The 24,385-nt window shown below is 47.8% G+C and overlaps 1 protein-coding gene across 5 annotated transcripts in view; it reads right to left on the reverse strand.

Moving 5' to 3' along the window:
• Positions 1-24,385, reverse strand: part of LOC105190272 (dipeptidyl peptidase 4 omega) — a 296,820-nt gene that overhangs the window by 12,478 nt on the left and 259,957 nt on the right. For all 5 annotated transcript variants that reach the window (XM_025303008.1, XM_025303010.1, XM_025303011.1 and 2 more), the window contains 5 exons: positions 20,389-20,558; positions 14,705-14,944; positions 13,746-13,981; positions 4,264-4,486; positions 46-233 (listed from right to left, as the gene is read on the reverse strand). In XM_025303008.1, coding sequence (XP_025158793.1) covers positions 46-233; positions 4,264-4,486; positions 13,746-13,981; positions 14,705-14,944; positions 20,389-20,558 — 1,057 coding nt within the window. The remainder of the gene's footprint in view (positions 1-45; positions 234-4,263; positions 4,487-13,745; positions 13,982-14,704; positions 14,945-20,388; positions 20,559-24,385) is intronic.

Raw genomic sequence — 24,385 nt, forward strand, 5'->3', positions numbered from 1 at the left:
AAATAGAGGGACAAAGATGTCCATTGGGAAAATAAAAAAACTTACACTTGGACCAGCATTGGGTACTTGGTGGCGCCGCTCAAGTCAGCACCGGGTGGTATCAGGAGCCTCACCTGGGCGTTGAAGTCATCGGAAACTGGCAGTGTGTATCTGTGGACGATCGGCTGCGATTTCTCGGCTATTATCTCAGCGACCGCTCTGTTGTCCTCCCACACGGAGAGCAACGTGGAATTCTGAAAGCGAGAGAGAGAGAGAGAGAGAGCGCACACTTCATAAACGTACGCGGCATCGGGATAGAAATTCACAGGAGACTCGCGTTTCTCGCATTCTCGGGATTAAACACTGCGGAGGCATCCGAATGAGATATCTGGATGACAATGAAGAGAGATGTATCAAGATAGAGGGAGAAGAATTGTCGAACTCCGTTACCCAACAGATCGCAGATATATCAATTTTGTCACATTTCCTTGACAGCCACCCCATCGGCCAAGTTCGAGAGCCAACCCCGTCTGTCAATTCAGAAAGTATTTAATGGACGTCGGCGGACCTTCGACGCGCTCTCGATTCTCCTTCTTATCTCGATGCAACCCAGACGTCATAAATCACCGACCACCTCCGAAATCCGACGTCGCCATCATCGAGTATTAGATCCCGGGGCAGCGGAGTGGGAAGGAGAGAATAACACCGTCAACACGATCAAAAACAGCGAAGAAACTCGCTCGGAGAGTCGTAAGACGAGCGGAGAACGTTTAGCGGCTCGCTCTCCGCTCACATAACGCCCGTAACTTCGGCAACAAAGCTCTCCCTTTCCACGATCCACCCGATTGGTATCGACTCGGTTCAAAGGGCGACCATTCTTGCAAGTAGACGCCCGCGGTCTTTTTTTCGGCGGAACTGCAACCGCGGGGGCAGGACACGAAGGGAGGCCGGGGGAAAGGAGGAGAGGAGGCAGAAGGATCACGATAAAAAATTGCATTAGAAAAGTCGTACGGACCAACAGTGGTGAGAAGGGCGCCGCGATTGCCCACGAAGTTTCCGGTCGCGTTTTTGCGCCGAGTTTACCTCCCAGTTCGCAGCCCGGATCGCAGCAAATGTAGCGAGCAATCTGCGCTTTTGTGCATCGAGGACTCGCCGAGCGCCTGCCTGTTTCTCTCTCTCTCTCTCTCTCTCTCTCTCTCTCTCTCTCTCTCTCTCTCTCTCTCTCTCTCTCTCTCTCCCTCCCTCTCTCTCTTTCTCTCTCTCTCTCTTTCTTCTTTCCTCGATCGATGGTGAATCTAGATTTTGCATCGACGAGCTTTTTCCCGATCTCTCCTCGCGCGAGTCCGCTCCCAAGTTTCTTTCGCCGAATGACAGGTCTCCGACTCTTGTGGAAGTCTCAATGCGCCGATCGCGATATGACGTCGCGATATCGATTTTCGATTGGGACACGGATATATTTTTTATCTGTTGGAGCATACACCGCGCCGGGGATATGTACGGCATGGCTGCAATTTCGGGCACACGCTTCACATAGGGTAAGCTGATCAATTTTTGAGCAAGTTAAGGAACGACAAAAGCGCGCCCGACTGAGGTCTCCGTAAATTTTGCAATGCCTGTTCCGGGGTTTTGGAAGCGAGAGAGAAAGAGAGAGAGAGAGAGAGAGAGAGAGAGAGGGAGAGAGAAATAGAAGAGAACGAGGAGAATATCACACTTCAACTGTCCGTACAATAGCTTTGAAGTTCTAAAATTGCACTTCAGTAAAAATCGTTGTTTTACCGAATCTTTCTCAGTTATCGGGATATTCATCGAAAAATATTAAAATTTCGCGAAAACAAATTGCACGTGACATTTTTATTTTATTAACAAGGAAATAAGTTCCTGGGTGATCAAAGTGAAACGCAATACCAGAATTGGCCAGGTGGAAGAAACATTTTGTTTACAATGAGGAGACCAGGATAAAATGGAATATCGAAAAGTGTACGTAATTAATAGATAACGCTTTGTGCCTTTTACATAAATGCCGATAATCGCCATTCTCATAATATCGTCGTAATTAAACTGCCGCGGCATGCGACATGACATCAAAATGCAACGATGATCGAGAAAGGAATTCCAACGAAAAGTTTTGCAAAGTATTTGCCGATATCGCAAACACGTGCCACATTCGCGCGTAAATATATATTAATCTGTTATTCTATTGCACGAAACAAATGATATTGCCGCAAAAATCACACTGAAATTACGCGCGTTAAGATACAGTTTTACGTAGCGCCTTTCTCCATTCAGGATATCCCAAGATGATATACAACTGAAATTAAATCGTAAATTTTAAGATTGCTTCGCGAGTTGGAAACGTCGAAATAAAAAGCGCGCGCGAAAGAAAAGCGAATTGAGAGAGAAAGAGAGAGAGAGAGAAGAGAGGGGAGGAGAGAGGGAGAGGAGAGAGGAGGAGAGGGAGGGAGGGAGGGAGGGAGGGAGGAGGGAGGGAGGGAGGGAGGGAGGGAGAGAGAGAGAGAGAGTCGGTCTGCCGATTCGCTCAGCTCGAAAGCGTGAATTCCATCGATCTGGCGACTCTTTAGCGTAATTGGATTAACGTTCTTTGTCGACAGCCGGCCGGACGAGGAGACCAATTACCGGCATTAATCGGCTGCGCGAAAATAAGCGATAAAAGTGCCAGGTAGTCGGATTTCCGCTCCCTCGTCCATCCCGCTCCGTCGATCGCGATAAAGCACGTAGATTCGTTCGCGAACATCTCCTCGAAGAAGTTCGACGACTTCCACTTCTCGCCCCTCCGGCCCGTGTCTGTGTCCCTGTCAGTCTGCCGGCAATCAGATTACAGAGGAGATAGCCGACGAGATATATACTTATATCGGGCGTGTTTTACGCGAGAGCAATTGCCGATTCCAATCCGCGCTCGTTGTTGATTGCGCCATTTTTTCCAATGTGTTTTATTTACGCGGCGAAATTGGAAGTTGATACAAAACGTGACCGATTTAAAAACTCGGTTAGGCGGCACACGCGGTCAAACGGTGACCGGTACCAGGGCAAAGGGAAAATTTAAATAGCTCCGTAACGCCGTTATAACTCGCGCCGCACGCGAGCATCGATTGCGACCCGCGCTCTCCGAACTTCCCAACCTCGTTTTATGTAACACACGCGCGCCCGCACACGTCATTATCAATTTCTCCAATTAGCCGTTACCGAATTTTCAATTGCGCCGTCAAACGCGCACGAGTGCCCTCCCGCGCCGAGAGCGAGTGAAGATTCTTTAGTTTCCCGTAGCCGCCGGCAATTCCCCGACGCGGACGACTCCGGCGAAGTTGCAGCAAATGATTTCGCGAGTTACTCCGCGCGCGGACGCGGGAACGATCGCGCGTCGCTGCGTCTCTGTCGTCTCGATTGTTATTTCCAACGCTCGCTTATTTCCCTCCTTTCTGCTCGCTTCCTTTTCCAGACCAGAGACGGGAGAGACGACCGGCAGTGTCGGTCGCGCGCTGTCGCGATAATCCGGCCGTCCGAACCGTGTTCGATCTGATTAGGCCGAGTGAATAGTGCCGCGAGAGCAATGTGTTTCGTTGCGGAATTTCGACCGAGCTTTGTACGTGCCACGGGTAGCGAGAGTGCGGCTGCAAGCCTGCAAGCTCGTATATTATTCCGGCGCGGCGCGGCGCGGGCGCCGGGCTAACGGGGAGCTAAAGCCCGTAGTAGCCGCGTATTCTATTGCTGTAACGAAATTTATTCGATTCGGCTGTCTGATAGCGGGCCCCCGCGGGTCGTGTACCTTTCACTAGCAGAATTACGCGGCTGTCATCCATACGTCTATATCATATGCAAATACACGCGCCATCGTCTCCGCTCCCCTGCCGAGCGCGCGATGCGAAGATTATTGTTTCGCTTGTGCGTAACACTGACAATATGCGACGCGTAATTATCCAGGGGACGGGAGGGGCGGGGAGGGGAGGGGGCGAAGGAGAGGGCGTGCAAAAGCGCCCGAATAAAAGGAAATCTCGTGGAATACAGGCTCGCATTACGCGAGCGCGAGTTGATTATTCGGATATGATGAGATTCGCGGAAATCTGATAGGCGCGGCACACGCGATGATCGAAATGCGCCGAACGCCGATAGCATTCGGCGGAATGTTAAAAACGGGCGACAGGGAGACAACGTGCGCTCAGACGAGAGAGCTTGCGCGGGATTCCGCGAGTCGGCCCGTAAAATCAGCGGTTTTCAATTTTATGAATTACGCGCGCCACGGAATGTCAGCGCGGTCGCGGACAGGCGTACCTTGTTATAGATGGCTATGCTTGGCACTCCGGGCCCGGCGCACGTAAGCACGTAATGCGAATTGTCAGCGGAGAATTTAGCGGTGTTGTACAAACAGCGGCTGCCATCCGTTTCGCGGACAATGTTGCAGCTCAAACACGCCGACTTGCGCTCCGGGTCCAACAGTGACGCTCTGTACAGGTGCTGGCCCGCCGAGTCGTGCTCCGAAGTGGCCAGGTAATATCTGCAAGAAGAAAAGAATTTGCCTCAGTCAAGCATGGCTCGCGATGCGTGTGATCTCACTCCGCGGAGGCGGCAAATGTAAACGAGCTTCGCGAAATTCGAGTGCGAACATGCGCGAAATGTCCACGACGAGACGAACGATCGCGTGCGTTCGGGCGATGAGCGACCTCAAGCCGCCGCCGCGCGCTATGTCGGCTCGGCTTGAAGAGTAACCGCGAAGAAATTAGTTCTTCGCCGGGCTGCATCATAGGACACGGGAGGGGCACCTGTTGCGACACTAAGATGCCAGAATCGCGATAAGGGCGCCGGCGACGGCGAATTGTCCACCGGTTCGATGCTACTTCTCGCCGGGACGCGCGTCCCTGCGACTTGTATTTCACCGGCCATCATATCTCGGATCTTGTTCATTTCCCTCCGCGTCAGCAACCGTCTTGGACGCGCGGCCTGCCCCGGACGCGCACCGTCCATGTCGGGAGACGAGAGACGAATCCTTAAACAGAGACGGCCGCGATTTTCATGCGACTCCGAAGTGTCATGAACACTCCCGCGAAAAACTTTGTCCGCAGCAGTCGCTCTCTCTCTCTCTCTCTCTCTCTCTCTCTCTCTCTCTCTCTCTCTCTCTCTCTCTCTCTCTCTCTCTCCCTCTCTCTCTCTCTCTCTCTTGTTCCGAAGTATCAAGTGGCTGCGCCGGCAGAATGCCGCTATTAGATACAATCAGAAAGCTGACGCTGTAAATTGCGACCATTGACTGACCGCCTACACCTTGCGGCCGCCGTTGATGCCGTTGCGCGTTAATCAGATCCATTGTTCTCCGTCGCTTGTCGGGCGATGGCTCTTTCGGCAAGAAACACGTCGCGTAATAAAGAGTGTAACTAGCGGCGCTATTCTTCCTAGACGGAACTTCCCCCCGTCGAGCTTTTGTGTCTCCGCAATTATGATTTTTACAGGTCGCCCGGATTGTGACATTGTCTCGGTTGAACGATTCGGAGCGGCTCTTCGATTTCGCACTAGTAGACTCTATGGTGCGTGTACGTGTGTACGTGATATTAATAAAATTTGTCTACAGGTTTTTACAGAATTTATAGATTTTTTTACAAATTTCACAGATGCAGACAGAAATGGAAGATCGCGTGTTTTTTACGGCGTGTTTTAATTGTTACAGCCGTGTTGCTTGATTAATCATTATTCATTATTCATCGATCATTATTCATGTTATTTAAATAATCATTACGCTCGACGTTGCTCGCAGATTAGCGTCTGATTTCGGATATTAACGTGATGTTAACTAGATCGACGCAATGAGGCTTGCGACCTTTGTCTGTTTGGCGATTCAACTTATACACGCTCGTACAAATTGCAACGCGACGGCGGTGCAGCATCGCGCGAGCGATTCCTAAACGTATCTTTAGATCCGAGGCCAAACAATTAGTCTGCACAAAAACTCTCGCGGAATTGCCGACGCTCGTGCCGACAATCGTACAATTGGTAGCGTGAAAGTTCCTCCGAACGGAATATTGAATCTTAAAGATCCTTCATCAAATTGGAGCGCGCTCGTCTCTCGTGAGTCTGTGGACGTCGCACGTGTCTCCAAATCCACGTGTCGAATAAAGCAAATTTCGGTGAGAACTCGGGAGAAGATTGTTACTCGAGAGAAGCAAAGGGAAACAAAGACGCTGTTCTTATGAGAGCCCCTCAAGCTTCAGCTTGTTGAATATACCGTAATGTTTCGAGGTGAAACTGAACGCACTGAACATATCGTTGCTCAGGCACGGATCGAGTGACGATACGTCACACGAGGAGAAGAATGGTGTCACCAAGTTTACACCAAGTCTCCCTCCGTTTCGGCCTGTAACGCGTCGAAACGTCACACACGGAATCATTAATTACGCGATAAGGTAAGGAGCTTAGAGTTTTAAGTCGGCGGGCCGAGAGGACGCGCGCGTAAATCCCTCCATTGCTCGAGGAAATCGACGGGAACCAGCGAACACGGTAAGTCGCCGGCAGTTCCGCAGGGCTGGCAAGATAGATGAGGGCCGAGGTTATTTAGAATGGATTAATTCGAGCATCCTGTTAATTTAGCCTATCGCATCAATCTTGAACGACCTCGGGCCGAGGCGCCGCCACCGTCATTCGCGAGCGCGCGCTCGTATTCGAGGATTTCAACTTTCGCTTCTCCACTGCTCCTCCACTTCGCGCCTTTCTTCGAAAATGAAGATCGATCGACTTCAGGCAAGTCGACGGCTCGGTTTCGAGGGGCTCCGCCGGGACCCTCGAGACTGGCCCGCCTGGCAGCTGATACTTCATTGTCATAACCGAGGATGATAATATCCTGGCAGGGTTAAGTCCCGCGACTAAATGGCGGCGGGAGAGATATGTTGCCTCATTATGGCAAATTAGGGATTACTCGGAGTATACGGCAAAGGGAAAACGCCGGGAAACGGAATCACGCGCGGGAAACGGATCTGCGAGTTTTGCGAGGGAGCGCGCGTCAAAATTCTGCGTGGGACGCAGAGTCTTGGATCGATCGCCTTTTTAGCGCTGCTCCGCTGAGCTGCCGGCGACGAGGGCGCGTGCGGTGAAAGGTTCCAATATCTCCTCGGAAAAACTTATTTTACACGTATCGCGAATCTCATGTGGTCGTAAACCGAAGATTTATCGAAGATAATTCGCAAGGAAGGAGATTCTGCAAGGACACTCTTTACGCTTTATTTACGAGAAGAGACCGGTTGACTTAACGAGGCCGTGGGACGACCGAAGCGTGATCGTTTTCACTTTCGAAGGGAACAGAAAATTTCCGGTGCACTCTTGTGCACCGAGTTTGAAGATGAGAATCCCGAAAGCAAAACGCGCTCGCGGTTCGTTCATCATCGTTCGTTAATTCAGCCGGTCTTTAAACCCTCCGTGTTTGATGAAGAGTCCGCGTTAGTCTCGACTCGATGAGTTTTGGCAAGATCCTTCGCGGAAGGAGCATGCAAAGCGAACGGCAGGATTCTGATGATTTAGGCGAACGAAACTGCTTCGAGCCGTTTGACTCGGCGGATAATCGATAGGGCGATTTTTCTTTTCTTCGCGATGCCGAGGCGCATTACCGGAATTGATCTCGGCACATTAGTTACCGGGCGTAATATATCCGCCGCTGCCATTTAATTATAGGGACTTTGCGCGACTTGAGCGCGCGCGCGCGAAGAACGTCCCTCAATGAAATTAATCAGCGAATCCGTTGCCGTTGGGGAGAGCCGCTGATAAGTATAAACTCGAGCGCGTACAACTTTTGTTTGCGATGCTCGTCAAGTATTAACGCGTCCTACTACGTTCTACGTGCGCGACTATCCCCCATAGTTGCCGACCCGCCAAGTTTTCAGTTAGCGAAGTTAACACGCAGTTACCGCGATATTAAAAGCTAATATCCGAAAGCTGGATGTTCCGGAAATCCGGAGCTAAACCCAGAATTACTTGGCTGCATACCGAGAGAGAGAGAGAGAGAGAGAGAGAGAGAGAGAGAGAAATCCCGGCGGCGAGCGCTATCGCGATATTCCCATCCATTAAATGCGCTGATTATCATTTTTACTCCTCAAGTCCTACTTTTTCTCAAGTGTTTTCTGCGTCAGGACTCGCGCGCAGAGTTCCGTCGAAGACACGCTTGTCGAGAGCTTCGATTCTCGCTTGGACCGTCGTCGTCCAACGCGAGTTCCGCCGCAAATCACCGCAGAATTCTCAAACGATGCCCTCTTTGTACCTCGTAAGCAGTGTAATAAAAAGTCGCGTATCTGCCACCTTCATATCTCATTTTCCGAAGACGAGACAAACCGACGAAATCCGCCGAGCTCGTCCAACTCTTCGCTCGAGTAATCTCTCTCTCTCTCTCTCTCTCTCTCTCTCTCTCTCTCTCTCTCTCTCTCTCTCTCTCTCTCTCTCTCTCTCTCTCTCTCTCTCTCTCTCTGATAAGCATCTGATGAGTTTCAGCCCAAACGCTAGATCAGAAACGCGCTTGCGATCATACATCCCACCGTCCTATTTATCCGTAACGCGGGAGTCCATTATCTAACGGCTCCGAGCCGGAAGGGGGGGGGAGGAGGGAAGGGTGTTATGAACTACCACGACGCTTACCATAATACAGCCGTCCGAGCGCAGTTTACAATTTCGCCAGGACTCCCTGTCTTCGAACAAGGGCGAAGCAAACGGCGCCGTTTTACATGGCAATTTTCGCCGAGCACGCATGCCCTCTCTCACCTCCCCCCTCCGACCCCCGCGAATTCTCGGCGCGCGAAGCACCGCTCTCTCCAAAGTTATTTGTCTTCAGGAACGCGATGAAACTTTCAACGGCGCTATTTAAAGTTGGCCTATCGCGACAAGCTGCGCTCCCTTCGTTACAGTCCGGGGAGCCGCGGGGGCGAGGGGGATGCACTCTTCCTGACAAACTCCAAGTATATCTTAGCTCGGGTTATGTTGTTCGCTCATTCGGTTCGCTAACTTCGTCGGCGCGTTGCATTGTTCGCGTTACGAGGCGTCATTGATCGATCTCGCGTGTCGCATCGACACGCGAGATCTACGACAAATTGTTCACACGTGCCTTTTTTTCCTCCCCCTTCGCGCGGGAATTAATCTCGTTCGCATTGTCGTGCTCCCATCAGTGGCGAAAATGGAGAATGGCGCCGACGCGGGCGCGGGCGCGGTCACGTGCCGCGATTTTAACGAAGCCTCGGCGAACGCGGTAGATGTCACCGCGCCGGTTCTCGTCAGAACAATCCGGGGGCGTTATAGATGTGGCTATCAGAAATTCTTTCGATAAAGTAGCCGAGTATCGTTATTGCTTCTGATGGTATTGGAGGTCGCGCGGGAGCGCCCGGTTATCCCCGCGCCAGCGCGCTCGCCGCAAACTGATGGACATTTCGCGGATTCTTTCATGAAACCATTACCCCAATCGAGCGGGCGGGTTGGTCGCTCTCTCCCCCTCCCACATATCCCCCCGCCTCCCACGTGTCCGTACACGTAACGATCGCTCGTTTACGTTATATACAGCCTGCAATTGGACATAGCGCGCCCCAGAAACGCCCGACGCGAAATAGCCGGAAAGTTTTCTTCGAGAGCTCCGATAATATTTGCCGGTCGGTCTTCGTTCGACAGTTTCGCCGGTGAGATAGGAGAAGGAGTCGCGCGCGAGGACGTCGTCCTTTTGTGCGCTGCGTCGCGTTCGTGATTTGTCGTTGACGCCGCGATCAGACGCGCAAACGACGGCGACGTTTCGTGGCTGACGGCTGAAATTGGGCGAAAAACGCCTCTCGATCGAATATCACGTATCGCGGGGGCGCGCGAGGAGGCCGCGGACGATCGAAAGCTGCGCTTTCGATCGCCGATAGGGCGATGCCGGACGCGGAGTTGCGTCGGGCGGAAACGCGCACGTTGCTGATTCATCGGGCGATCGTTACGTCTTATCTCGGGCGCGGCCGGCATCTCGCTCTGGTCGAGGTGTCACCCCGCATCTCGCCTCGCGATGTTAAAGATCACAGGCACATTAAGTCACGTCGAAGGGAACGTCGACGCTATCAATCGATCTTGACGTCGTCGTGGCGCTTCGCAGCGGCGAGACGGACGCGATCAAGACGCGGTAGCCGGGCGGCGCGATTTCTTTCGTATGATAACACCGTAAACTTCCGTCGGAGGGGAAAGCTCGAACGTGGTTAGCATCCGAGGATTAAGCCGAAATATTCTTCCCCGCGGCGAAATCGTCGCAGGGGGCGGGGAGATGGAGCGCGGGCACGCGAGCGAGGGGCCGCATCCAATCCGTCAGGGAAACGACGCCGAACTTTTGAGCGGTTTATTCTAAATCTTAAACAGCGCAAGCCGGATGGAAGCGGCTGCGTCTTAGCATAGTAAAGGCGTTAAGAAGTTTATAAAAGTTGAGATTGAAATCGCGAGCGAGGGAGAAAGAGAGCGAGAAAAAAAGAGCGAGACGACTCCGACGAGGACGCGGACGAACGGCCGCGGCGGCAACGCGCAAAATGCGTCATCGCAGCCAACGCGTTTGTCGCTCTCTTTGCCCGCTCAGCCTTGCCCGATTTTTTACGGCCTTTGTTGCGGCGAAACGAAAGTTAAACGCACCGACGAGCGTGCGCGAAAAAGAGAGAAAGAGAGAGAGAGAGAGAGAGAGAGAGAGAGAGAGAGAGCGCACACATCGATATCCCACGCGTCGTTCCGTAAAACGCGCGTCTCACGCGCGGTTATTTTTCCCGTGACTAACTTCAAGCGACGCGCGGCTGACGCACGCTGACGCTGTAAATTAGATAAAGAGATAAGCGCGGGCAAACGCGAAAAATAGAGGAGACGTGAAATTAAATCCGACAGCGCACGAAACGCGCGGACAGCCACTATTAAATTCTCCTTCGGTGAACCCTTCGCCGGAGGAGGGGGGGGGGATGCGGGGTTATATGCATATTTATGTGTAAAACACACGGGCTGAATAAGTGCGGCGATAAATCAGGAGATACGAAGACGTAATTTACGCGGACGCTCGCAATTGAGCAACCTGTCTGAATTGCGGGCAAGGAAGGGCCGTGCGAACGCGACGCGACGCGAGGAACGGGAACGCATCCTGCGTGATACGCGTTTCACCGGGTTCAAGGTTAACGAGTATGCGACGCGTCGAGTAGAATAATAAGGGCGTAACCAGCCGGTGTTTATCTCCGGGCTGCACTGACACGCTGACATTTCCATTCGCTCCCACCTCGGTTTTCGAAAACAGCTCACGAACTCGCTCGACGCGCGCGAAAGGAACTTCGCGAGACTCTCGATGTAACGAAGCAATTTGGCGGGGACGTCCCGCTCGGTCGGGAAACGGCAAATTCTTAACGCATTTAATATGTTACCGTCTGCTCTCTCGTTGCTCTCAATGTTCGATCGAACCCGCGTGGAAAGGAAGAAGAGGATGAATGAGAAGCGAACGCGGACGGCGATACGTCGAAAATCGTGTCGTAGGTCGTGTCGCACGCGCCATTAATTCGCAAATATTCCCTTCGCTCACTGCTACCCCTTCGACGCGTTGCGAAAGTGACAGAAGAATTTTTCGCACGTCAAGAACGACGCGCGCGACAAAATGTTCGGGCAGATGAGGCCGCGATCACCGGACGAAACGTACGAGGAAATAATATTAATTGTTCCACTGTGGAGATATATATGATGCATGTTTCATAATAAATATGTATATATATATATATATATTTGTGTGTGTGTATGCCGATGCATTCTAATATGTAAATTTGATCATATTGCGAATTCCGCGCATTGATTAGCGTAACGCGTTGTGTCGTCCGCAACGCCACTGAATAACTCCTGAACATCGTCTTCTGTTTACACCGTTCCGATGATTAATTCATGCGCGTCATCGGAATACAGCCTGCGCTTGTTCACGCCCGCAATATTGCACATGCAGCAAGAACGACGAGTAGCGAGATGACTCTTGGCTAAATCCGCCAAGAAGTGGCTGTGCGCACGCGCGCGCGCAATGCCATACAAAAATGTAACAATATACGACAACGATCCCCTCGATATAATCGTCAAATTTCACATAACGATACGCAATTTGACAGGTATACATTTTGCTGTGATGTATTCAAGCATACGCAAAAGTCAGGCCGACGAGAGCCACCACCGGACGCGATAATTTAATCCGCCGCGGAATGTGATGATGTTTCACGAAGCAACGCGATACGCGCCGGAGAGCTTTCCGGTCTTTCCGACTCGTCGTTTCTCGGCCCGTTGATAATTGGGATTTTCTCGTGAAGTAATTAGCCTAAAGTTTATATGATTCCAGCGAGAGGCGTTATTTGATTAAAAGCGAAGCTCGACACTTTCTTAGACGACTGGAACTTGTTCTCGGTATCCAGCTCGTCTCACGACCGCGAATTACTCGGGATTGCAGAGCTATCTTTCGACGCAACGAGACGCCAAAGCGACGAAACTTTAAGCGACATCATTAACGCCCGATGGAAGCAATTTGTCTGCAAGATGGAGTGGATCTCCCGATGTTCTTTCCTGCCGGCGTCTCGAGAAGACGCGACGACAACGTCGTCGTCGACGACGACGACGACGACGACGTCGTCGTCGTCTCCCAACTTCTGATCGCGCGAGCTGCCAGTAATTCGATTCCCGTCGGCCACTTCCATCGAGCGTTAATCGACCGACGGATTTCGAGACGCGGAAAAAGCGAATTCGCGCGACGAGACGGCGCGGGCGGGCGTGCTCGGCCGCTCCTCTGGCCCGGGATCTCGTTTAATTTATGAACGCGCAATTAAGTCGACCGCTTCTTGCGAGACCGGGTCAACCCGCCCCCTCGCCCCGAAGCCGCCGCGACATCACGCAACTTTCCAGTTCCGCACCGTCGCGAGTTCTGCTTTCACTTCGTAAATTACTTACGAGCCATTTCGCGCGGCCGCTATCGCTTCCGAACGTTATCGGCCGAGATGAGCGAGCGAGCGGGGTCTCTTGTACTCGAGGACTCGTAATATGGAGTGTGCATATGCACGTGACAACAGCCCTCCGTCTGGCAGAGAAGTGGAGGAGCACCGAGAGGAGCGCGAAAGATCTTTTTTTTCCTCCAGAGGAGAAAAGCTCGGAAAAACGCCGTAACCTCGTGCGGGCGAGCGAGCGCTTTTTCGGGGTGATTTACAAGTAAATAGATGCGGATGAATCCGACCGCAAACGATTTGTGCGCGATTAAACTTTGATCAAGGCATTAACAAGATTAATTTCAATAAACGTATGTGCTCACCGCCCCGTGATTGAGTGCTCGGGCGACGAATAAATTATCGACGTATGCCGCCAATTAGATTATCTCTGTTCCATTAAATTATCCGGCGATAGTAAATCGATCACGAGTTTGACCGGTCCTAATTCGTAGTCACTGAAAAGAAGCTGAGATTGTCGGGAAGTTACCGGGGAGAGAGAAGTGAAAACGTAATCTATTTGGCTCGATCGCCAGTAGATTACCGTCCGTAGAAGTTTTAAGTAATTGAACTGATTTGGTTTCTTGAGAGAACTTCTTCGTCTGAGATTCGTATAATTACGTCGTTTATACAGATTTCCATTTAATTAATGATCAACATTGACCTGACCTAATTCGCACGTGTCGATTTCTAAATTGTTCACATTCGTTAAAAATCTTTCGGCGATCTGCGACCAAGAGTCTCTTCATATCGTCAAACAAGACAGATTACTTTATCCTTCCTCCACAGGGAGGAACACGTAACAATTGCATTTGTACTCACAGGTAAGAGTCCTCTTGATCCCACGTAACTATCTCAGTCACGACGAAATAGCCGGATGTGAGGGCGGTGGCGGTCGGATTGTCGCTGGTTGCATTGGTAACCAACACAACGTGTCTCCAATCGCTGCCATCCTTTTGCTTCTGCGGCAATATCAGGATAAACGACGTACCGTCGTCGCTGAAAACAGGCGCTTCGAACTGCTCCACCCAGCCACTTTTCTCGCTGTACGAGAGCGCCTGGTGACAGAGCGAGCGTTCCTTCGTCAGTAAATTGCATTCCTCGACGATGTTTAATTAAATAGCATACTTTTTGCAATCAAATATTTCTTTGCCGTATCAACATCTCACTTTTGACTCGTTACTCGCGAGTAAGAATGTCACTATATGGAGTTGATAATAAAGACATCGTCAGGAGAAAGGACATTGCGAATATTTTCTCTCTTTGACGACTTTGTAGAAAAAACATATGCGGAGTCAAAAATGCTAATTACGGCCCTTTATCGGACGTATTTATAAAGCCGCGCGCTTTCGCTTCCTCTGTGAACATTCTTTTGATACAGCCGACGCGTGCAAAATATCTCGCGGAAATATCGTTTCTCGCGGGATTAATCCCGCACAAGCGGAGATTAATCCCGCGTTTACATAATCCAGGCGTGCGTGAAATCCTCCGATACTTGGGAATTCGTATAACGGCGAAATTTCGTAAGAAACAGTTACGAGAGGGGGGCGACTCGCGGAACTGCGAATTAGCCAGCCGCCGGCAAGTGCGCGCTAATTAAAATACTATTGCCCGACTGAAGGAGCGGCCGCCTAAATTAAGATCCGCGCGAACTCTCTCTCTCTCTCTCGCAAGGACGACAAGGAGCCCGTGCGAAGCGGCATATCAAACGAGCGCCGGAGCCGACACCGGGCCGGAGGGACGGTAGATTGTTCGCGCTTGAGGGATGAGGAAGTACCTACTGTCGTGCAATTTGGCAGCAGGTTGTCGACGTTACAGAGCTGGAAATACGCCTTGTTCTGCACCCGGTTCATCCAAGTCGCGTATACGAGCTCGTCTGTAGGAAAGTCCACCGCCGACAGGACCCGCTCCGCGTTGGACAGCTCCGGCGGATGTTCGATCTCCACCAAGGTCATATTGCCCAGCACCACCATGTCCAGATCGACGCAGAACAACTTCACCGTCGGATTTATCGTGCCGCTCTGAAACAAAAGGGAGACGGACCTCTCACTCTCTTCCTCTCTCTCTCTCTCTCTCTCTCTCTCTCTCATTGTCGAGCTACGACAACGTCGATGGGACTGATAACGACGGTTATCGGAGAAACCAAGCGGAAAGATGGACGAAGGAGGAGAAGAGAGATATATCGTTTTTTCCTTCTTACCGGTAAAAGAGAACAAGAATATCCAATCAACCAAGTACGATGAGCGGGAGGTGAAGGGGATAACGGTATAGTACAGTATAGTATAGTATCGTGCAGTATAATATATTGGGTGTACAAATTAGTTCGGTCCGTTTTCAAAAGATGGCTCCAGCTGTTATGAATGATTCATAGTGACTGCCGATTTTGGTAGTTTCAAAGAGGTTAGACATCTGCCAATAATATTCAGTTTATATCGCTTTGAGTTTCATACAAAAACCTTGCTTTTTACAGCGTTGAAAATGTCGAATTTTGTGTTAACCAAGCAGCATTTGCGGGAGATTTTAATTTTCTGCTTTAATTGGAAGAAAAGTGCAGCTGAAGCCCATCGAATGCTTGTTGAAGTTTATGGTGACGCTGCTCCAACTGATAAATCATGTAGGGAATGGTTTCGACGTTTCAAGGATGGAGATTTCAGCGTCGAAGACAAGCCTCGCTCTGGACAGCCAAAAAAATTCGAGGACAAAGAATTAGAGGCATTACTCGAAGAAGATCAGAGTCAAACGCAAGAGGAGCTTGCAGAATCATTGGGAGTGACTCAACAAACCGTTTCCGTGCGATTGAGAGACATGGGAATTATTCGAAAACAAGGAAATTGGGTGCCTTATGAACTGAAACCGAGAGACGTTGAAAGGCCTTCTTCATGACAACGCTCGGCCTCATGTCGCAAAAGTCGTAAAAAAATATTTGGAAACTCTCAAATGGGATGTTTTACCGCACCCGCCGTATTCTCCGGACATTGCTCCTTCTGATTAATGGTTGTTCCGAAGGATGCAGCACGATTTGGCAGGTCACCGGTTCACTTCTTTCGCAGATATCGAAAATTGGCTCCAAACTTGGATCGCCTCAAAAGACGAGTCATTTTTTCGAGATGGAATTCGAAAATTGCCTGAGAAATGGGAGAAAGTAGTAGCCAGCGATGGAAAATACTTTAATTGATCTGTTCATTCATTTTGTTTTCAAATAAATACATCTTTTAACACAAAAAACGGACCGAACTAATTTGTACTCCCAATAGTATAACATTACAGTACTGCATAATATTGTGCACCAATACAATGAGCGACTCGTAATCTCTTCGGCCTTAATCCCGATGGAAGGTTCTTCTTCGTAATTAACTTAGGATCGAGTGAGCGAAAAATTGAAATTCTTCCGCTCTGTCGAACTGATTTTTGTATAATATGTAATCCGGTTCCGCGGGTGAGGAACGTCGTGCTAACGCGTGGTAGCTTTGCAGAGAGCGAGAGATGCAAAGGCCAAGTTCTCCCGCGTGTATTATTACATCGCGTATATATATATATATTTACGCGAGAAATGCAGTTACCCTACAGAGTGCGTAAAGTTGTTTGCAAGCTTGTTTGCGCGAGGAAATGTTTTAATGAAATTGGAAACATAAATCTTCGATTCTGCCCGCCATGGGGCTGTTTCTTTACTGATAACTTTAAATGCACTGAAATCTCGTCGTCCCAATGCTGAAAATTTTAATGACAATCTTGTTTAATCTCAGAACGCGAGGAGCTATAATCGCCGTTCACAGTGCTTATCCGTTTGTCGGCCTCGGCGATATTCCATTAATATTAATTCGCCAAGCGTAAAGCGATACCTGCTTCACGAAAATATAACACGATGCAGTTGGATTCAATTGCCTTCGCTTAGCCGTTTGTCCTCAATTTAAGGGTAGTTCCCCCTCTGATCACTTTTCAGTAAATTACAGAATTTTCTTACTTCCGCTCGAACTTTCTGCAATGCTTTCTGTCAACAAGTAACGTTCATGACCGGTAGATATGGAAACTTTATTACGATTAACTTTATTACACATTAATATTACTCAGTGCGGCCAGGTAAATTTAACGCAATTCATTAATTCAGACTAAATTCTTCATACAAAGAAAATAATTACAGTGTAAATGAATTCTCGGTCATTGTGAAACAATATTTATAACTCTGCTTACATTTTGCAATCACGTTAGCTAATTACACGTGAAATATCGATTTTATATAAATTAAGGGAATTTAAATGAATTTATAAATTTATAATTTATCATCTGACAATTAAAAAGGAATTTGTAACGTTTATTCGATAAAACACGAGAATTTTTAAAATAAATATTAATTATGCGTATTTAATATAATGTTTTCCAAACAACAAATTTGTTATCATATAAGCTATATATATATATATCCATTTAAAAAATGTAGGATAAAATTATTTACTCGATTTATATGATCTCTCGATCCATCTGCATTTTATTATAACTTCCGCAATACGGTATTCCGCGAGAATATAAATATTCGCGGCGACGTCTCTTGTTTATTTAATATAATATTGTTTTCTTGTTCGAAATGGACATTTATGCAATTCCGCTCGTCACAATTGGCATCGCGACTTTGATCAGAATTCGAATAAACAGAGTCTCCTTTACGTCTTATCAAAATATTGCTCGAAGCCTGAGATGTAATGAAGTCTTAGATGGAAGAAACCCAGATGAATGTACATTAATGCTTTCCTCCGGGGAAATGACAGAATAGCGGTTTGCGCATCGGGCGAAATGAATCACTCAGCTGACGAGCCGGTGACTTTAATCCATCCTTGGTTGCAAGTTTATATACTTATAAAGTCGCTTCTCTCAGATGGCAATGGAACAAAACGGAATAAAACTGCACGTCAAACTTTGAATTCCATCGCGCGCCGGGAGAGAAATCAATTCGTACGGAACTTCGCTCGAGCATACGCGAAAGCAAGAAAAATCCCCGAGGAATAGTGTATCTTTCGCAATCGCCATTCCGATCTTCCCGTTCGAGCGATTGTGTCATAAGATACTTCGAAATAATAAACAAATCATGTACGCACTGAAAGACGAAAGGAATTTAAAATTCCAACATATATCATAATACATAAAAACATAATTGTAAGAAAAGGAAAACAAAGACGTTAACAAAGACGTCGCAAACATCAGTCAATCATAAATCACGACGCGTCGTCAACAAACAACGTTAGGAAACATTCGATTAGCAGTCCAAGCAAGCATAAGAATAGAAATCGTAAAAACTGAAGCCTAGTTAAAGTTTACGGCGAGTTGGCGACGTCTGAAAATCATTGCGACGAACGTTACAATCTCTTACGATCGATGTTGCAATAGATGTGAACTAACCTATACAGTGGCGCGAAGACGATTCCATCGCGAGGGAGAGAGAATCCGTCGTGTTTCCCGCTTCCCGAATTTACGGCAAAGTTTCGCGGCGGCAAAGATCGTCTTCCAAATCGGCGATCAAAGAGCGACACAAACCAAGTACGAATATTACGTATTTTCTGTATCGTCAATTATATATATTCTGCCTGCGTCTTGACTTCGAGCGAGCTGTGGCGCTTCGAAATTTCGACATCTCGAACTCTCGCGCTAGTAGCTCGCGCTGCCGCTAGTTGGCGCCGGCTGTCGCGTTGCGCCAGCCGGCAGCACGTGGGCTGGCGAAGCAGGTCAATGACCGCAAAGGTCGGCCAGCTGATGCAGCGTATAGTGGGGGTAGGTCGGGGACCGTCGCGCTACGTGATAGAATGCGGTCCTATCTTCTTTTCGAGAAGCTCCGAGCGAACGCAAGGCGACTTAAGCCCGTGTCACACTACGGATTGAAGATCAAGGATCGCGGATTGAAGATTGAAATTTGATCAATCGGAATAAAGCAAATCAAAACCGAAGTTCGTTGATTTGTCGAAATCTAATCTTCATTCCGCAATCCTTGATCTTCAATTCGTAGTGTGACACGGGCTTTAAGGTCATTCTACAATACACATGTACATATGTGTACGTGTCGTAAGTTGTAAGCCGTAAGAATTGGCGAATCACAGTCGATTATTACAAAAATAATCGGCTATAATTGGTCAGTTCTTACGGCTTACAACTTACGACACGTATTGTAGAATGACCTTCAGCTTCGAGGGCGATCGACGGCGCTGCCGCTCGATACAAATGTCGATGTAACTCTTCGTTTCTAGACGTCATAGAGACTTTGATATAAGAACCATTGGAAAAAGCTAACATCCATATTCATAGTCAGGCCTTATATGTATTTAAGTACTTCCTTAAGTTTATCTTCAAATGGTCTGTAGCCAATAAAATAATCCGTGCAGCATCTAAAGATGGATATAAGGAGGTCTCAAATATAAGGCCTGATTATGAATACGGAGGTATTAGACTCCCGTGCTTCTAATAAGCGTGCAGTTGTTTTTCTCAGAAATGAGGGTCAATTAACATAGCTGAGCTACTGCGATAGAGAAAATCGATAATCGAGTTGACGGGGAAATTGATCTACGATAGAAAATGTGAAACTTTTGATGAAATGAGTAATATTGCAAAACATCGACTCTTCGGTTTCTTGTTTTTTTTAAGAAACATGCGACCGCAAAAAAGAAAGACGAAATAACGAACAGGAAAAGGAAAGACGAAGAAACGAAAATAAAAAATACTGTCCTTCTTCACTGTGATATTTTTGGAAATGCGTCCAATCTGTCTCGCGAATTTGCGCGGACAAAAGGCAATGTATAAAAACGTATATATTAGAATTTGTGCGTTGCGACTAAAACTGCGGCTGTCGTCGACTGAAAGGACAAGAATGTTATTCAAAGGTCAACTCAACGACGAATATTCTTCCACGCTGCATTATTTCTTCGCAGCGACGTTAATCGTGAGTCATAAAACGGCATTGAAAAATGCAAAGGTGTCGCGCGTTCACACTGCTCTCCTCTTTTCATGATGCAAACTTTCGGTTAGATGGCTTTTCATATCTCGGACGGTCGCGCGGTGCAGAGGTTCGCGAGGACACAAAGTGAAAGAGACGTTTCTGAGAGCGTCTAACGTTTAGGGAAATGCTGCCTTTTAAAGTGACATTATGTTTTCCTCTTTAGGAATCTCATTTCCCGTAGATGCGCAAATAGAAGAACAGGTAATTAGAATAGCGCGCACGAAATACGCGAGATCTGTGACAAGCGTATCGCGAGTGTAAAAATATGTTGATGAAAAATACATGGCATATTACGGCGGAAGTAAAGTATATTTATATCCGCCCGTGATATTTGTATAAAATATTGAAAAAGAAATTATGAAGAGCACACATAAAATATTTCGTGATTTAACATATGATATGGTACTTCAGAACCTCCAATGCAATTCACACAAAGGTGTTTATTGATCGAACATTCCGAAGATGACAAAATACGATAAAGTACAGACTTACCTTAGGGTAGTGGATCGGTATCGCCGAAGTGTATTGGAAAGTCAAGCTTCCGGGATATCCATAAAACGGTATGTTCATAACAGGGGTGTTCGAGTCATCGAAATAGCCGAAGACCAATTTATTGCCGCTCGGAGAAAACCAAAGCGCCGCGTTCGAGTTGAACACCTCCTCTGCAACAAAATAAATGCGCAAGAAATTAATCGCACGGTCAACGTTTCATACACACATGTGCACATACATATACATAGTAACCTACTTTTTTCTCTCATCTCGCTATTTGAAAAAAAGAAAAAAAATATATATATAAAGCCAATGGTAAAAACTCGATGAGAAAATTATCGTGGATAGTGACGCCATATTTTTTTACAGATTTCGGCTAAACTCCGCGATATTGTTGCGTTAAGAGCGAAGCGAGAAATTGTGACGACCTCGTTTCGTTCTCGTAAAGTTCATAAGCAAAGTTCATTGCGGATATTCCATCCGGTTTAATTATAGAGCGCGCCAGCGTCTAAGGTACATCCACGATTCGCAGGGTCTCATCCTTTTTCCCCTGTTAGGGGGATGATAAATAAAGCATAAACAAGAAAGGAAGAGATTTCTGTTTGAATATCGTCACCCTTGCACTCTTCTTTACAGAGACTCTCGCATGATAATCTCCTCGCTTGAAGCACTAGCATGTGATGGGAGTGATTTTCAGGCCTTTGAAAGTTTACGCATTGAAGCCCATGAATTACATGAAATGTTATATCCCAGCAAAATTAATTATAATAGTAATAAAGTGTAAAATAAAATGGAACAGGAAGCTACAATTTTGCGCAATTATTTTTCATATCGTACGAATACATAGAATATAAATGTACACGCAATCCGAATATTTGATTTTTATTATATTTTGCCAGAATAAAAAAGAGGAAAGAATTATATTTCATACCGCACACTACAAATCAATTAAACAAAAATTTTCCGTAATAATGTTCGTCTCTTTGTGCGCAATAATCATTTGTTTGCAATCCCTTAGAATAGACGCCTGTCTTTTAGCTTTTTACGCTGGAAACCAACTGGTTTCCAAGGATACCGGAGCTACCGCCGTTTCAATGTTAATTTCCCGTTAAGCATCCGATTAAAGAACTCACAGAGTCCGGACAATTCCTTACAATGAGGAAACGAGCAATCGTAATCAAGCTCCGTCCCAGTCGTAAATTTCGCGAGCAAAGAAAGTTCAGCCCCGAGATTATCCAACGTATTGCATAATTATGAAGCTTGACTAAGCAGGCGGATGCATTTCCGCTCTCCTATTATTGTGACATAAATAAAGCGTAATGCGAGGAGCAGACTCGATTAAACTTCTGCATTTGAATGCTCGCGTGTTTACTTCCTGCGATTATAGTTGTACGACAAAGTGAATCTTCGATGGAAGTGTCAAGAACACAGAGAGAGAAAGAGAAAATGATAGAGAGAGAGAGAGAGAGAGAAAGAGAGAGAGAGATTCTAAGAATTTCTTTAAAAATTTCCTAATTAAAACGGAGCGAACAAAATTTATCATACTTTATTTGAATTGAATTTCATCTGCCTTTGATCGAGATTAAAATTTTTCACTCTGCGGCAAAGCAGACAACAAAGTTGACCGACGTTAAAACTGAAAGAAGCGCTCACCATGAATTTCCTTTCGTTCAACCACGTCTTGATAAACAAAGTGCAAACGTTCGGAAAGGATCTTCCTAGTCAGCGCTAATGTCACTTTTTCCACACTTCGCAAATAAAAAGCCCCGCAACAAAGGGAGCTTGTTCCCTCGCACCGGTTCGAGGGAAAATTGCTGATGTAATAAGCGCGGGTTCATAGAGCGTGCACGGGAATGTCGGAAAGGAGCCGGGCGAGTTACGAGGGAACCGAGCGGAAACTCTTTATTTCATTTCCTCTCGAAAAAGAGGCTGGTTCGCGGACGCGCAGAATGACGTAAATATCCACTTTTCGAGCCGCGAAGAGTGGAGAATGTCTGCGAAAGTGAAAGAAGAAAGAAGAAAGAAAACTGGCAAAGGGGAGAGACAGTGGCGGATTAATCCTAGGATGCATCCGAGGATCTCGAGACGATGGTTCGTCTCAGAGAGTATCGCGAGAAAGAAAGAGAAGAGAGCGATTACGAAAAACTTAATTTAGATCTAGACAACGGGGTATTAGTTTAAGGCAGTTTAAAGATTATTGGAGAAAGAGAGAAGGAGAGAGGGAGAGAGAGAGAGAGAGAGAGAGAGAGAAAGCGCGATCAAATTTAAATAAAAGTTAAAAAGAAGATTCTGTGAGTAGGGAGATACTGATACTGCAAGATCTACGCGTGTAGTAAAGACACCTCGTTCTATGCATCCTAAAATTGAATCTAATTTCGACACCGCTCGTACTTGAGATGTACGTTAAAAGTGCGGAACATCCCGCATTTAAATATAATGAGTTTGGAGAAAACTAGAAACTATATATTATAGAGTTACAGCCCATGTCCGGAATTTCGCGGAATTTCTCATTCTTGACCTCTTCTTTACGCACGGTTAAAAACTACTTATTTTTTAAGCACTCAGTTAACGTCTCATGTACATCTACGTGCAAATCCGCCCTTGAGAGATAAAGTCGGGAAAATAGGGGAAGTTAGCATATTTTGAGAATGTCGGCGGGACCTTTGAGACCGGGTTAGATTCAGCTAGTCGACGTTGCGAGACGGGAAGGAATCGCGAGAGAAGGTAAAAAAGCTCTCGCAAACATGAAAGAGAAGAAAGGAACAGAGGGACGAGACGGAGAAGGGAAGAATGAGAAAAGGTCGAGTAAGGGAGAAAGAGAGAGAGAGAGAGAGAGAGAGAGAGAGAGAGAGAGAGAGAGAGAGAGAGAGAGAGAAGAGAGAGAGAGGGGGGAGGGAGAGAACGGGAGAGAAAGGTGGTGGAAGAAATGCCGCGACGAGGAAAGAAAAGTGCACAAAGACGCGGTGCTGCGTTGCGCAGCTCGCTGGACGTGATGAGGGAGAAAAATATCCTGAGGATGAGATTCCGAGTGGGTGAGCTGGATGTGTGTGTATATGTTGGTAGTTGTGTATGTATGTGTTCAAGACTGCGACGACCGACGGGGTGAAGGAAGCCGTCGGATCTGAATGGAGGGGCATGCGGGGGAAAACAGAGCCGAACGAAAGGCTCGACCCTCATTGAGTGATAGACTCACCTGATAAATCCGCTCGGCCGACCAATTATTTATGCCCTGCAACGAACTTCTCTCCTCTCACATCTTCGCCCTTCTCTCTCTCTCTCTCTCTCTCTCTCTCTCTCTCTCTCTCTCTCTCTCTATCTCGGTCTCACTGATATCTCGACGCGGGTTACGGAAATCCGAGTTATCCTCTCGGGGGCAGTAGTTGTCGTCATACGTCGCGTTCCAGCACGAACTGTTTCCACGTGCGGAGCGCGAAATGCGTCGCGCGAGGAAATTACTTCGAAACGTAACTCTGAGCAAATTCTGCGTCTCGGCAAGGTGTGTAAAAACAAAGTGGGAGAGGGCCAACGGAATATACCCCCCGGTTGTTTTTCGAACACACGCAACAAGTAGTTTACGAGCAACGAGCGTTTAATTAATTAAGGCGCAGGACAAGCGATTAACGCTGGCTCCGCCACCAGCGAGAAGTCCTCAACGCGATACGTGACGCGGCATTTGCCGCGGACATATCGTTCAGCGCGGTATCGCGCATTGACGACTCCACCACGGTAGACGCTCGGAAGGGTTAAAGCAAACTCGGAGAAAAATTGCGAGACTCGTACAATCCCTCTTCCCATCGAGATTGTCAAACACGCCGCGGGAGAAGGCGAGCGAGATAGCGCGCGGCGCGACTCCATCCTACGCAGAGGGGGAAACGTAAAACCTGCCCGCCGCATTTCGCCGTCGTGTTTACGGTTTGCAACAGTAACGCATATTCCATGCAGAGAATATAAATCCTGCGTGAAGACGTTTCCATCGTGGGAGTATCCTCGCGGCCCG

The sequence above is a fragment of the Harpegnathos saltator genome, unplaced genomic scaffold (genome assembly GCF_003227715.2).
Source record: "Harpegnathos saltator strain DR-91 unplaced genomic scaffold, Hsal_v8.6 scaffold522, whole genome shotgun sequence".
Classification (NCBI taxonomy): Eukaryota; Metazoa; Arthropoda; class Insecta; order Hymenoptera; family Formicidae; genus Harpegnathos; species Harpegnathos saltator.